General features: G+C 40.3%; 1 protein-coding gene across 7 annotated transcripts in view; it reads left to right on the plus strand.

The window, feature by feature from the left end:
• sfi1 (SFI1 centrin binding protein) overlaps positions 1-15,510 on the plus strand; it is a 101,798-nt gene that overhangs the window by 52,863 nt on the left and 33,425 nt on the right. For all 7 annotated transcript variants that reach the window (XM_035379171.1, XM_035379177.1, XM_035379173.1 and 4 more), the window contains 5 exons: positions 72-250; positions 530-605; positions 7,372-7,467; positions 13,415-13,491; positions 14,788-14,890. In XM_035379171.1, coding sequence (XP_035235062.1) covers positions 72-250; positions 530-605; positions 7,372-7,467; positions 13,415-13,491; positions 14,788-14,890 — 531 coding nt within the window. The remainder of the gene's footprint in view (positions 1-71; positions 251-529; positions 606-7,371; positions 7,468-13,414; positions 13,492-14,787; positions 14,891-15,510) is intronic.

Below are 15,510 nucleotides of genomic sequence, written 5' to 3' on the forward strand. Positions count from 1 at the left end.
AGTTTGATTTCCAAACTGAATTTCTATGGACAGTTTTTCTTTTCTTGTTTGAACTCTGTCTTACATTACAGGCGGTGTTACATGCAGACCAATCTGCTTTGCTCCGGGTCTTTGTCCACTGGCGTTCCAGAGCAGACTGGGAGAGGGAGGAGCGGGAGAAAAGCAATGCTTCAGCAAGGCTGTACCTGAACACTCTGCTTCACAAAACCCTGTGTCTATGGAGAGACAACATTGCCCTAATTCAATCAGGGTAACACCAGAGGATTGCAGTTTCACATGAAAGAGCTTGTGTGAAAGTGAAGATATGAGACCCATTTTGTGATCTTTTCTTGTTATGACTCTTACCAAATTTTAATCAAGTTTTAATCACTTTTATTTTTACCTGCTTTATGCTGATTGGGAGATGGAGGAGAGATTGTTAGCTGTGGAATGGAAGAAGATGAAATGAGGTGTTTGCTTTGTTGAAAGTATGCATTGACGTCCATGATGTCCATGTGTTTATTCATGAGGTGTGTACTCTCTCTTGCAGAAGAGAAAATGAGCAGCAGGCAGTGAGACATGACCATCTACTCTGTGTTCAAAAGGCCCTGACACGCTGGAGAAAGGTGCCCTTATTCTCATCATTTATTTTCTTAAGTGCTCAGCCCATCCTGTCCCATTCATGTGTCAACCATCTACAACTTCATTTTAAGCAAAAACTGTTACTTAAAACCACAGTGGCGTGTCCTGCTCAGTAACACTGGTGCTCTTGGCCTGCCCTCGCCACCTAGCTTGGGAAAATGTGTTAAAGGTTCCAAAACCTATGCCTATTCAACCCTCAACTGATCTTCTCTCCTGCCCTTGAGTGCAGGAAGGAAGGCGCGCAAGCATTTTTTCACATAGGTCATGAATCTCATCAACTAACTCTAGAAAATACTTCACAACTTTTTAACCAATGTGAAAAGTCCATATCCAATTTTGCCTCGAATATTGGGATGGCAGGTATGCCATCCCGCCAAGTTATGCCTTGGCGAGGGCATGCCCCATACCTATACAGCACCGAGAGTTTGGCACTTTTCAGGGTTCCCCACAGAAATAACAACAACAGCCACAGACACTCAGCCCTACATTAAATGCTGTACATTCTGACCCTATTTCAACAGACAGATTTCATAAACAACTATACATGTCCACACAATAAAGCCCCAAACTAAGGGGATTTTGCGTTTTCTCCTTCTTTTTCTTCTTCTTCTTCTCATTCTTATTTTTCCTTCCGCCTATCCCAATAATAACATGTCTCCCCATTGGACATTTTACCGACACCAGCCAAATCTTCACCTACACGAGCCAATCAAAAACTCGCATACACACGAAAAATACCCATACCTTTTTACTCTGAAACATTTTCAGTACAAACAGCTAGTCCGCCTGTGGCCTAGTGGACAAAGTTACAGTCTTGGGAACATAGGGTCGTAGGTTCAAGCCCAGCTAGGAGTGCCTTTCTTTAACTTGCTTTTACCCTCACTAATAATTGTCTACTACTTCTCAATTATTGCTTTTGCTACCCGCCGTTCACCGAACGTATACACTGCATTATGACGTACTGTCTGCACGTTCAATTATTAACCGGCTACAATATTGCAAAGCCATATGGATTCAACGGGAGCTCTTCTGTGCTTACTCGCCTGTGTTCTTCTTTAAAACCACGGACAGGTTTGCTAATGATATTTCACGCATTGCATAGCTATGTCATGGTGCTGCCCTAACAAAGTCACAGACTGGTAAACCTCCGGTTGAAGGCTTGAATCCCGCCTCGCCCTCAGGCAGATAATTTCCTCTTTTACACTAACGTTTTCTTACGCTTATATTTGCTTTACCAAAACTCACTCACGGCCACCCATATGCATTTCATGACGGCAAATGTATTCATTTTATTAAAAAAGCCGCGTTTCCACCAAAATTACCCGGAACTTTCAGTCCCAGGAACTACTTTACCAGGAACTAAAAGGTTCCTTCAGCCAATGGTTGTCTGCGTTTCCACCGGGGTCTAAAGTACCGCGAAGATTAGGCAAATTAGCCCACTGACGTTGTCGTCGGTCCATCTGTAATATGATTTCTTCTGTAACCCCATACTACCACCGAAGTAGCCTACATTATTTTCTAATAACCGGGACAGCCCGGAGGGGTTTATTCCACATATACAACGGGTTACCAACAATGACTATATATGGTTACTTTTGTATTTATTGATTTTCATATATCCTCTCAAACACATTCATTAACAGCAGAAAACACGTTGTAAACAATTTGCTGTTTTATTACTTTCTCGTCGTCAATTCCATATAGGCTAATCGCAAAATGACAAGAATAGAACGAAAACTCGGACTTGCGTGAAAATGTAAATTAGTAGTGGTACAGCCACCGTTTGCTTTCCTTCGAAGTTACTGCTAGCCGAGCAGCGAAGTGTGCCCTCCAGATGCGAACCATGCACCATAAATGAGTCCATAGTCTTCCTGGTCTTTTCGTGGAATTGAAAAATGGCAGTAAAATTGAGTAAAATTACGGCAGTCTGAAAAAGCTAAAGGGAAGATTACTAGAATTAACCTGTTATTTTACCCGGATAAAAAGTGCGGAAGGTGATTTCCAGTTTGCTTGTACTGTATCACCAATGTTAATTATGCAGAACTACCGCATACCTCACATAACTGTATCAAACGTTTTGAGTCAATTACAACGGGCTAACAAAGAAAATCCGGAAGAAAATATTCAGCAACCGAATTAATCCGTTTGAATGTTTTGGTAGCCTACGTAATATGCTGTCCCAGCACGAATGCTTAGCATTTTATAAAACGAATACTAAAGCAAGAAAAGAACAGAAGAGCACACGTTATAATTCCAAGACGTTGACAGGCTATAACCAAAAGTAGGCTACTGCGCCGCATAACATACAAGTTTGATTTTAAGTTATTATGAAAATAAATTGGTTTGCCGCTGCATATTTTCAAACATGGCGGGTAATGGCGGAAAATAAATACAACACAAATGCTACGAGTACTCGACCAATCAGAAAAGTTCAGCGCTGCAAGCTCCACCCAAAAGGTTCCTGTACTTTCGGAAAGTACTACCCCCCGAGCAGGAACGTTTTGGGGGGTAAAACAAAGCCCCCAGAACTAAATTTAGACCCTAGTTCCTGCGGTGGAAACGCACTGAGTTCCTCAAAAGGTTCCTAGTTCCGGGGTATAGTTCCTGCGGTGGAAACGCGGCTAAAGTTGCACCAGTTCACCGCTGTGCCATTTCTACTAACTATATTTCTTCACTTGGCTACCGTACAAAACCTTCTTATCAGCAAACGCCACGTTTCTACATTCAGGTTACCTCGCCCTGTTCTCCATCTAGCCACATACAAACAATTACTACGTATGTACGTCCTGCAACTCCCCAATAAAACATTACATTTAAAATCATGATTCACTCATAATTATAACTACTAGTACTGAACATGAGAAAAACACATCAGTGCAATAGATTTCACACGTTACTTAACCATACACTTTAATAACGAGTATTTTATAGCGACTGTTATATATACCATTCGATAAGGAAAATAAGCTCACTCATGGTCACTCCATTTACTTCACACTATACTCTGTGATCATGTCAGCCTTCACCTACATGCCCATTCTGCTAAAAACATATTGTTTCAACTACGCAATTTCATCATTTCATCCTAATTTCTCTCGCACTGTTGTTATTTTCTCATAAGCAAAGCCTGCTGGGACATATGCGTCTGCTCCTATTCTCCGCTATCAACTTTTCCGGTTCTAGTTTAGCAAAACAGCGAAGAGGATTCCCACCTGCAGATAAGCCTATCAAAATGCCTTATAAACCTTACAAACACTAAAAGTTCATCTCCACAAAATAACAGACAACGGAGCAGGACAGAAAGGTACACAAGTTGCGACCTAGGGAGCTCTAATTCTACAGACTTGCTGATTCTTTTGTCAATCAAGGCTCGTTGGATGGCCGTCAAATCCGTGAGTACATACCCTGGCCATATTTCACCTGCGCTTATGATGCGTTTACGCCATCGCACCCTTTGTCACAGCCACTGTTTTACATATATAGCAAACCGAAATTGCTACACGGTACACGTCACTTTCACTTTTCTCACTCTCATAATAAAACGCTTTGCAAAAAGAAATGATATCTCATCAAAAACACGTTTTCAACGTACAAAAATGCCAAGTTACTCACACGTACAAGACATACACCGTCTATAACTCATTCATTCAGACTGTCAAAATCCAGGCCTGCCATTAAAAGTATTGATATCAAAATGACGCCAAGTCACGGTACTACAAACAATATAGGCTATCTTGCCTCACCGAAATTATATAAGACGTATTCCAAAGCAATGCTACCCAATATTTCCTCAATTCTTTCAAGTCACTTGGCCCTGTGCTTTGTAATCTTACCATTTAACAATGTCATGCAAACTTTGTGTCAGATCAAAGAGTCAAATATTTCGAATTTCCTCATGGAACACATTGAAATTCATGTAGAAAACTGCTGGTGAGTAACTACAGGAAGCATATTTCTCCAGGAAACATAAATTTGTACTTGCTTCTGAACTGAATTTGAGTAAATGTACACGTTATTGTATATTTGCTACATACAATAAATGCTGCATGTCAAATACATATTGTACATACATACATAGAGAACTTCTTTATCCCCATGGGGACATTTCCCTCGCAGCATGTTACATTCACCTTTACAAACAGACATTTATACCAAGAAACATACAATCATTCAGGCAACAGAAATGCTGGGCAGCGAAATACATACATACCAATACAAATTGGACATATAGACGCCTATTCAATCAATCTTGACTGTGAGAAAGCCATCCACACATATGTTTGGCCTGTCCATGTAGTGCATGCTTATACACACAGGCCCAGGTGACTGATAACAGATCTTTAATGGGCCTGGTTTTGTCAAATGTTGGTGCTCCAATTTTGTGGTAGTTTGTGCTAGTTTAATAATCATTCCCAACAGGAGGATGGTTCCCAGTCCTCCTAATGGTTGAATTTTCTTGGCTTTCGAACTTCGCAAACTTGATCTTAATTATTTGGGGTTTCCCTCCTTTTGTGAAGAAAGAAAGTCAAGGAACTCCACACAATTTTTGTGGTACATATCACAACTTCAGTTGGCGATAGTGGGGCCTGTGCTTCTCCGCTGAGATGCCGATACTGTAAACGCTCCATGTTCCCAAAAGGGTACAGTAGCATTAGAAAGCACTCAAGTGGCCAATTGTGCACACAATCATAAATAGAAAAGTAGTGAAAGGAAATAAATAACCATGCAAAAACAAAACAAAAGCTGTGTATACGCTTAAAAGTTGTCTCCAGGTTCGTCTGGAGGCAGCGGATCGGATTCTGCGCGCAGGTTGTGCAGGTAGAACTAACTTGATCTGACTCTTGTGGATCCACGATCATATTCCCTGTAGTCTTACTGGTGATTGGACCAGTAATAAGACTAAGTATGTCCAGAGCAGATTGGTTTGGAAGGGCATCTACCCATGGCAGCCCTGGTGATGCGAAAATAGCCTTATGTCCTCATCATCCAATTTGCCCTCATTTTCTATCCAATTCCATTTCTCCAACCTTGGAGCGGAAGGTTGGATGTTTTTAAGATCTTCCAGGGACGTAAGACTCTGGGTTGTCTGGGATAATTGTTCATTTATGACTGCTATTTTACAAATATCCACATCTCCATTGAGAGCAGCTTCTCTAGCTAGGTAGTCTGCATGTGCATTTCCAATGCTATGCTCATCCTGATTCTTGCTATGAGCTTTCAGTTTAAGAACTACAACTTCCTTTGGTTGTTGGATATCAGTATGGAGGGAGGTTCAAAACCACCTCCTTGTGACATATAGGTGATCCTTCACTTGTAAGAAAACCTCTAGTCATGAACCACTCCAAAAACCTACCTAGGGTCTGTATATACATATATTCACTTTATAACCTACAGTGGCATTGCAAGCTTCTGTTAATGCTCTGAGTTCAGCAACCTGTGCTGATGCTCCAGGGAGCAAACCACACTTTACGAGGCGACCACCTGCCGTGCAAACTGCCCATCCAGTTTGACAGTGACTATTGACATAATAGGATGATCCATCTACAGTGGGGGTCTCTCTAACCCCAGAATGTGGGAGGGTTATTTTTTTACAATGTCACATTCATGAGGATCACCCTCCTCTGATGTCGGTATCAGGGATGCTGGATTAAGACTATTAACTCTCTTCAGTGTAACTGATGGGAGTGTGAGGTGTGTCTCCCAGTGACTGCGGATGATTTTGGGTCTGAGAGAATTAACATTACATCATGGGGTACGTGCTTATATAATGCCAAATAAAATTAAGAGGTAATTCATGGCCATAAATAAACATGGAAGTTTACTACTGCTTCTGACAACGAGGCGATTTTTGTAGACAAATTGCCAGTTGCGTTTTCCAGTTTCAGGCAAAATATTTTCTGTGTAACAGAACCAAGTCATACCACTTTGGTTTATACTTGAAACTGGAACTGGTTCTTAAAATGGATATTTCAACTATCAGGCCTCAACAGCCATTATCTAAATAGATTTTCACTCTGATTTCAATTAAATGCCATAGATTGTATTCCAACTTAACTGGAAAATGGATCTTTGTGGCATGTAGCCATGTGGGTTCTCTTACCCCTTATATGGTGTCCTAATGTCTGTTCTGGGAGTTAATAGTCATAACTTACAAAGGAGAAAAATCTTTTGTGGACACGCTAGGTCTGTATAGTGAAGATACGAACATGGCTTTGTCCCAAGGATGTTCCCTTTCTGTTTGTGGAGCGGAGAGCGGGAAGGGGGTAGAGAGATATATTCCTGTGCTCACACAAATCATATAGTTTGTCTCTGAGGGGATTTTAGATGGATTTTAAGATGTACATACAGTACACATTTATAATCAGGGGTTGACATAAGTCGAATGCAAGTATGCATGTACGTTACAAGGATTAAAATGTGCAGCAATTTTATTTCATAACAAAAAGTGTCCATAAATATGTTCCTAAAATGGATACAATAAAGTTTTTGCTGCATTTGCCGTACATGCATAATACACAACCCATGGTGAAAGGAAAAATGGCTGCAATATAGATACCCTTTGTTTCTTCTTTTACATTCAGATGTTACTGTTCACGCTCTAATTACTTTCTTTATTTTTATTTTTTTTTCTCAAATTGGAATTGCATTTGAATATCTAACCAATGTTTGACAGCCCTTGTGTGAATGTACTAATAGGAGTGAGATGTGTGGAGGTTGTGTCTACATTATATTTTGTGTTTGTGTGTGTAGTATGTCCAACACAAGAGGGAGAAGAAGAGAAAACTAGAGGAACTAGATCACTACCGCCACTGCAAGCTGTTGGCACGCGCACTACATGGCTGGAAGGTAAATATCCAGACAAACTTTTAAGCACATTTTATACATAGGTAAATACACCCCTCTAAATATGTAAGCACTCGCTCAACATGAAACCATACAGTGCCGTGTAAAATCATTACGCATATGGGTGTTTAGTAACTTAATTAAATTAGATACATGCAGGAGCATTTTTACATTAGGGGCATGTGGGGCAGTGCCCCGCCAAAGATGGCACTGTGGTGCAAGATTCTCATAACATCTGAACGTTGTGGCATAATGTATTTTAAATTTAATACAAAATAGTGATTCAGTGGTGAAATTGGCGTGTATAAATATAATAAACTTGACTCACAATCCTTATAGTGCTGTTTTGGAGTAATTTCCTTTGTGGGTATGTGTGTGCTAATGCTGCGGACTGCGCTCCCTGTCCTATCTCTCTGCTGTGGGGCAGCAGAGCACTCTGCCCCATCTCTGCTGTGGGGCAGCAGAGCACTCTGCCCCATCGTTGCTAGGGGAACAACGTGAGCGTGATCTGTGTAAGCAGGGAAAACCTCCTGCAAATTATATTGGGCGGAGGGGCAGAAATGTTTCTGTCCCTACGAATTCTGCCTAGCAATAGGTGAGCCACATGAGGTGGCAAAAAAAAATAAACGTGACCGTTAATGGGTTGATGTACGTCTATCGCTAATGCTAGAGTGAGAGCACCTATTAGCGACCACCTTCGTTCGACAGACAAGAAAACGTAAACAGATTTGCAAATATACATGAAATAGGCGAAATTTCGGTAACAACCTGTACCTAGTTATGTAGGAAAAAATGTCCTTGTTATCCTCCAGTGGTTATTTTTTCAGTACTTTCACGATTTTTTTCTGTGCCGGAAAATAAGTCAGAGGTGGTCCAGCGCTAGCTATGGGGACGTGTATCGACTACCCCATATAAATGAATGGAACTTGACATAAATTTGCTAGCATACTGTAGTGTCCTATCTTGCGTATTTGAGGTTAATATGAGAAAGGGTGGTAGCTATCAGCACGTCTAGGAATCCGTACTTATTCACTGTTGTAACCCAAGTCGCAGGACGCAAAATAGCCGTTAGGAAAGCAGTTCTTCAAAGCAACCTCTGCGCCATTGCATTTAATGGGTCGCGATGAGATAATTCCGAGCGTGTTGCTGATCTTAAACTTGACATTGTAAATAAGGCTGTATTAATATAACTAAATGCATATGTATGAAGTTGGTTTTTTACATTTAGACAGTTTATTATGTGTATTTTTACAGGACTTACATTTTATTAGGTAACAATGTCCAGTTCTCTCTAATACATACAAAGTAAATACACTAGTGGTTAGGGTGGTGGATACACGTCCCCCCCCCCCCGGTGGTCGATAATAGGTGCTCTTACTCTAGCTAGCTGAAGTTTTCAATTTCAAGTCAAGTGTGATTTTATTTAAATTTTTGAAGTATCTTAAGTTCCAGTTTGAACAAATCTTTATTTTATTATTCAGTTTGTAAATCTTTCTGCTCCCTGGCACTTACAGCGCAGCCCATATGATAGAATAGGCCTACCGTAGACTAATTGACTACCTTTATTTTTTGTGATGGTCATACAAAACTGCCCCACCAGGGAATTTGGCCAGTTGTATTCACTGTGCGATGTGAACCTTTAATTATTCACATTCATCTGGGGAGGGATCAATACTGTTGCATGGCGGAGGTTGAGTGGTGCGACTGATAACATTGAAGAGAACACTGGAGTTGAAGCGTTATCAGCAATCAGGTCAGAGAAATACTGTGCTCTGGTATTTCTAACTGTAGCGTTAAAACTGTCCATTGATGAGTCAAGATGAATGTTTAAAGTTTCTCCACCGATGCTCTGACTTACGACAAAGTTTTTGAGGGTTTTCTCTGCCTTAAAGGGGATAATTGGTCCAGTGTCATGGAATGGGTATTATTAAAATATATTCTATAATATCAACATCCAGATTGGATCCCATCACAAATGAAGACTAAGTAAAATCTTCAGCAAATTTGGCAGTAGAGGCAGTATTAAAAATGTGGGCACATACTGAGTTACACCTGCTTTCGGACTGATTTAAAGTCACCGATTCAAACATGATGCACTCGTGGTTGGTGACTCCTACATCTACATAAACCATGTTATTTAAAGGTAAGCCATGTGACAAGACCAAGTCATAACCTTGGTATATGAGGAACCTGTGACGGCTGTAAGTAAATTAAAAGCCTCAACTACATTTAAAAACTCAGAGGCTAATGAGCTGTTAGGGCAGCAAACATGTTGAAGTCACCCAGTATCATAAGGATGTGCATCTCCCTTTTCCCAATCTTTTTAGTCCAGTGTTGATGGAGCTTTGCCCACTGGAGTCTTATTTTTCACAGCACATTGCAAGGGCTTTTTTTCTCACAGATACACACACATCTTTTTAGACCAGCAGATTGTAGTTGCCGTTTCACTGTAGTCAGTGGAACTGGTTTCTCTTTAGTTGCATTGAGTTCTTCCTGTAGTTGTGGTGCACTTTTACACAAGATATTTGTCTTCTGCCTCTTTATCTTTCTGGTCTTCTCCTTTTAGCATTACTGCTCATCAGCTGGAACCTTCTGAGTGTGTAATAAACACTGCACCTGGAAATTGTAAGCTTCTTTGCAATTTCTTTCTGGGAATAACCTTCTTGCTAATGTTTACCATGTTTACCCCACACATCTAAGCCTAACTCATCCTTATTTGCCACATTTCTTTAGTGCCTTTTTTACTTGCACTACAGGCTAAAGGTTTTAGGCTCCCTGGGTAAAAAAAAAAGAAATAAAAATTAAGGTAGATAAGATTTCACTCAATTTAATTACCCCTCCACTTCCCACTTTGCAAAATGATTGGATAGACGAAAGTCATGTCTTAGATTTTTTTTTTAAAGTAAAAGTCATCGTTTTGTGTTACTGTGGGTAGAAATTGAAAAACAAATTTGTACTTTGGTTTGTTATTCAATATATGTGTTTCTCTACCTTTTAATATAAACTACAGATGGCTTAATATTTTGTCCTGCACTGAGTGTGTGTGCGTGCGCGTGTGCGTGTGCGTGTGTGTGTCTGTGTCACCTGTAGTTAATTCAGTTAGTATACACACACACACACACACACATATAACACATACAAAAGTATGTGGACACTCGAACATCATGCCCATGTGCTTGTTGAACATCTCATTCCAAAACCATGGGCATTAATATGGAGGTGGTCATCCCTTTGCTGCTATAACAGCCTGCGCTCTTCTGGGAAGTCTTTCCAGTAGATTTTGGAACATGCAGGGATTTGCTTCCATTCAGTTGCAAGAGTGAGGTCGAGCACTGACGTTAGGCTATTTGGTCTGACTCATAGTCGGCGTTCCAGTTCATCCCAAAGGTACTCGATGTGGTTCAGGTCAGCGCTCTTTGCAGGCCAGTCAAGTTCTTCGACACCAAACTTGGCATACCATTTCTATATGGACCTTGTTTGTGCAATTTATCAATTAAATTGCCGAATAGGTCAGTCTACAGTAACCTGGTGGAATCAACCAACAAGTCAAAACAATCTGTATATCAGGTATATCAACTGTATATGAACTTATGTTGGTAAAAACAACATATCTAAGTACCATGATATTATTATCAAAAGATTCCTGAATTGAATCTTTCTAATGAGACCAAACATGATTATTTTGGGTGGTAATTCAGTTTTGAATACCTATAAAAAAACATCTAAGTTTTAATTTTAATTTCAACAGCAGATGTGTAGGTTTTAGCTGTCAGGACTCAACAACCATTATCTGTAGGGACATTAAGGTTTTCAATCAGTGATTTCAATTTAATGTCATACATTGCATTCCATCGTAAAATCCAGGGAACATGATCTATGAAACGACATACTTTTTAGCCACACAGTGTTTCTGGCCTGAGTTAATTCCAAAGGGAGGGGGAGGATTATCGACAAACCCATTCTACTACCAGTGTTTGTCTATGGAGATTGCATGACTATGCTTTATTTTAAAAAGTGTGTCTAAAGTAGGCAAAACCACTTATTAGAAGGGGTGTCCACATACGTTTGGGCATATTTGTATTTTCAAATAAAAGATAATAAAATGAAAAGGCTTATTCTGATACGAGAAAATGGGGAAATGTTGGCATCAATTTTTTGGTCCCTACCCCGTAGGGCTAACCGCGCTGGGGTTAGGTTCGTGGGACGGTGGGATCGAGTTGCCATTGATCAGGTGTAAGTAGAGTTAAGAAAACAGATAAAAGGCAAAAAAGCAGCACACTGACTTTGCACTCGTAACTGCACAGTGTAAAACTTTAAATTATCACAGGCGATACGTTAGAATGGCCATACAGAATAACTTTAAAATAGTGTAATGTTCCTGTACTTGACCTGAATCCCTCCTTTTGCTATGAATAGTGGCTACACTGCGAGAATCAAAAAGCCTGATCAGAATTTGCAGAAAAATACAGACATGCCAGAAGAGTTCTGGAGTTCTGTTTCATTGAGATGAGACGAGGTTTGGCATTACCAAAGCGATGGAAAGCCAGATGTGTGGAGGAACAGGAAGGAACAGCTCGTGATCCAAAGGATCTCCCTCATCTGTGAAGAATGGAAACGATAGTGTGTTGTCTTGGGTGTGTAAAGCCGCTTCTGGAACAGGCTCACTCGTCTTTATTGATGATATAACATAGGATGGCAGCAGTAGGATGAATTCGGGAGTGTACAGAGATTTTGTCTGCCTACGTACAAAGAAATGCATCATTGTGGTAATGCAACCAATGCATTAACCAATGGGCAAAAGTGGAAAGCTTTGGACTGGTTAAGTTAGTCACATGATTTAAAACCAAATTTTTCAAGGGGATAAAGCAATATTTAGTGGTATTGGTGCAGTAAAACAAATATACTGTATGCCTTTACTCATATTTATTGTGTGATGCATCATTTAATGAAATCGCCTATATCCTGCCACTGCTGCAGCCATTGACTGAAGTCTTGCAAGTTGCTTTTGCTCTCCTTGTGGGATTTGGTTGTGAAGAAATTAAACTAATTTTAGCTGTTCTTGTAGAACATGCCAAGGGTGCACATCATGCCTGTCTGTAGTCTGTCAGAGCAGAGTTGATTCCACTGTAAACCAAACAAAACATAATGGCTTTTTTTCCAAATATGAATTCTGTCCAAATTAGAGCTACGCGTTCCTCTAAAAATGATGTCACGGTGTGACATCAACTACAATTTCTCTGAAGATATCAATGCGATATAATGGCAGATCTCCTTGTGAGGAAAAATGGCACTCTGCTGCCCCCTACTGTCGGACCCCACATGTATTTCCCTCTGGCCAGCAGAACCTCTGCTGTACAGGCAATTGTGTAAAATGAAGCCTTAAACCACTGTGCATGTTATTTGAATTGTATACATGGCGGTAGCAGTTGTCAAAGCTCTATGCTGATGCACTTTGGAGACGAGGCAGATGTTGCCATCTTTTGAGGCTTTTGTCAGAACATTTCACTTTCACTTTGTGATTAATATTCATTGAGTGAATTAAAGCTGAAATAACTCTGTCTCTTAATTGTTTTAAAATGACCTCTGATGTGAACAAAGTTGATGCCCTAATTAAAATAAATGTATGGTAACATGAAATGTGCAGAGTTTGAATATCTTTAGCCTAGGTGTATGTAAACTTTTGGCCTCAACTGTAGATGTCGGTGATGCATCCATGCTTGACTTTGTTGTTTCCCTGCATTGTAAAATTGAATTCAACAGACAAGCTTTTTATAATAAATGTTTGTATTTTATTTGGTTGCACACCTGTACTGGTATTTAATAATTTGTGAGATTAGAGTTCCTGCTGTGTGACACTTTGAGAATAAGAGTTGAAATGGTCACTTGGAGAGAAGGTCCTTCTGATAAGCTGGCAAGCTTAACCTAACAGAGAAGTCTTTCCCTCACACAGGAGTACCACCACAGGGCACAACAGGCTAACCGCATTGCAGAGGAGCGTCAGAGACTGCACCATCAAAATCTTTTGAGGTACTTTTTTAAAATCAAAATTATGAACTACGTGCCTTTCTTTGTGGAGTTTTTTCTCCCTGTGTCTCCCACAATCCCAGACACATGTGAGGGGGGGGGAGATTCACTGGGCATTGCTGCAAAAGTGCATGCGTACTCAGTCAACCTACCCTGTATAAAGAAATGTTAGTAAATAAAAATAAATAATTAAAAAATACAGGACATAAATCGGTCTCTGCATCCCTACGGGAATAGTACATGAATTCTACATTTTTAGATAGACGTTGCAGACTACCACTGTTTATCTGTCTGCTCTGGAAATCTAACGGTGACGCCACACTACACGGCGATGCACCCTGGCGCCACTCCTGCATCCCACAATCGGTCGCTTGTGGGCATGTCACCTATATTTGTACAGTTGTGTACGCTAAATGTTGACTGGGTTTAATGTCGTGTTTCACGTTCATTGTCCAGTTTGAATAAAAATCATTTTTGCAGTAACCTATATCTGAAAGATGTTAGTCAGCTGCCTAGCTAGGCTGTCTAATGTCTAACTAGTGAGTAACAACTAAAACATCGTCAAAAACATCGTCTGGCTAATTAGCCAGCTATTGCCTTCAAAGTCTGGTTAGCTAGCTAGGTGGCTGGTAGAAACAATCACGAACAACTAGCAACTGGAAAATGTTTTTGTTGTTATTGTTGGTTGTTACTCACTAGCTAGACATTAGACAACTTAGACAGTTGACTAACGTTTTTCAGAGCTAGGTTACTGCAGAAATGATTTTTATTCAGATTGGACAGTGATAACTAATAGTAACGGCTATATCTACATAGCAGAGCCACCGACAATTTCAGAGACTTTTCTCCACGCTGCATTCCTCTTATCGGTGTCTCTGTAGGAGATCGTGTAAAGTTGGGAAACCCGATAAAGGCAATTATGAGTGAGTCCTCCATTGTGGAACTATAGAATGTAGAACTAAATTCAGAAATAAATTGGGACAATTTACCTGACGGATCATTACATCAAATCTGATTGGTTACCGAAATGCGGCATTGACCCGCCTGGGGGTTAAAGTTGAACTTTGGCCATCTCCCCCGGCGTCTCGCCGCCTCACGCCACGCTGCCTGCAATCCCAACATGGCTTGTGGGGGTCTGCCGCCACCTCTCATTCAAAATGAATGGAGGCGGTGCCGCATACAGTGTGGCTTCACCTTAACTCTCCATAACCCTCTTCACAGCTTCTGTAGCAGGCATAGTCTTTTTCCCTATTGTACTTTACATAAATCCTTTGGGTCTGTGTTCTTATCTACTCCTAGGAAAGCATTGTACACATGGAAGGAGAATATCACCCTGTTGGTGAGAGACAAGGCCTCCCAGAGCAGAGCCTCTAAACAATACCAACACATTCTTCTCTCCAAGGTATGCTACGCCTGTTACATAGCCTCAGAACAGGATTTGCCGTACTTCAGGTTCTTTACCAAAGTACAGTAAATATTCAATTAGTCTGTCCAATAGTCAGTTTCTTTTAATAGCTGTGAATAAAAATGAAAATAAAGCATGCATGAGCTTGAGGAATCAAACTGATGAGATACACATTTTCTAATGATTGCAGTTTCACTACTAGTGTGTGTAGATAAATAGGTTGTGTATAGGCTAGTGACGTACTTTTATAAATACATTTTCTGCTTCTCTCTGTTTTTTTTATTACATTTATCACAAAATGCTTCTGCACACCACCTCTTGGCCAAATCTCAAGTTTTATTGCTGCTGACATTTTAATTTAAGACTTTCACCTTTGGTTTTGGTCTCATCTATAACTACACCCCCATGCGTGACACACTGGACAATAGTGTCTACCTGGGCATACATGAAAACATTCTTTTACCACTTAAAATTTGTATTCCGTTGTAGCAACAAGGTAAAGCCAACAATAGCGGAAGGTATGCTAATATAGCTGTGAAAAACGCTGCTCACTGAACACTGAAATAAACCATTTTAATGCGTTTAAATAATACCTCAAAGATTTGTTATTTGTGCAC

Source organism: Anguilla anguilla, chromosome 10 (assembly GCF_013347855.1).
Source record: "Anguilla anguilla isolate fAngAng1 chromosome 10, fAngAng1.pri, whole genome shotgun sequence".
NCBI classification, from domain to species: Eukaryota; Metazoa; Chordata; class Actinopteri; order Anguilliformes; family Anguillidae; genus Anguilla; species Anguilla anguilla.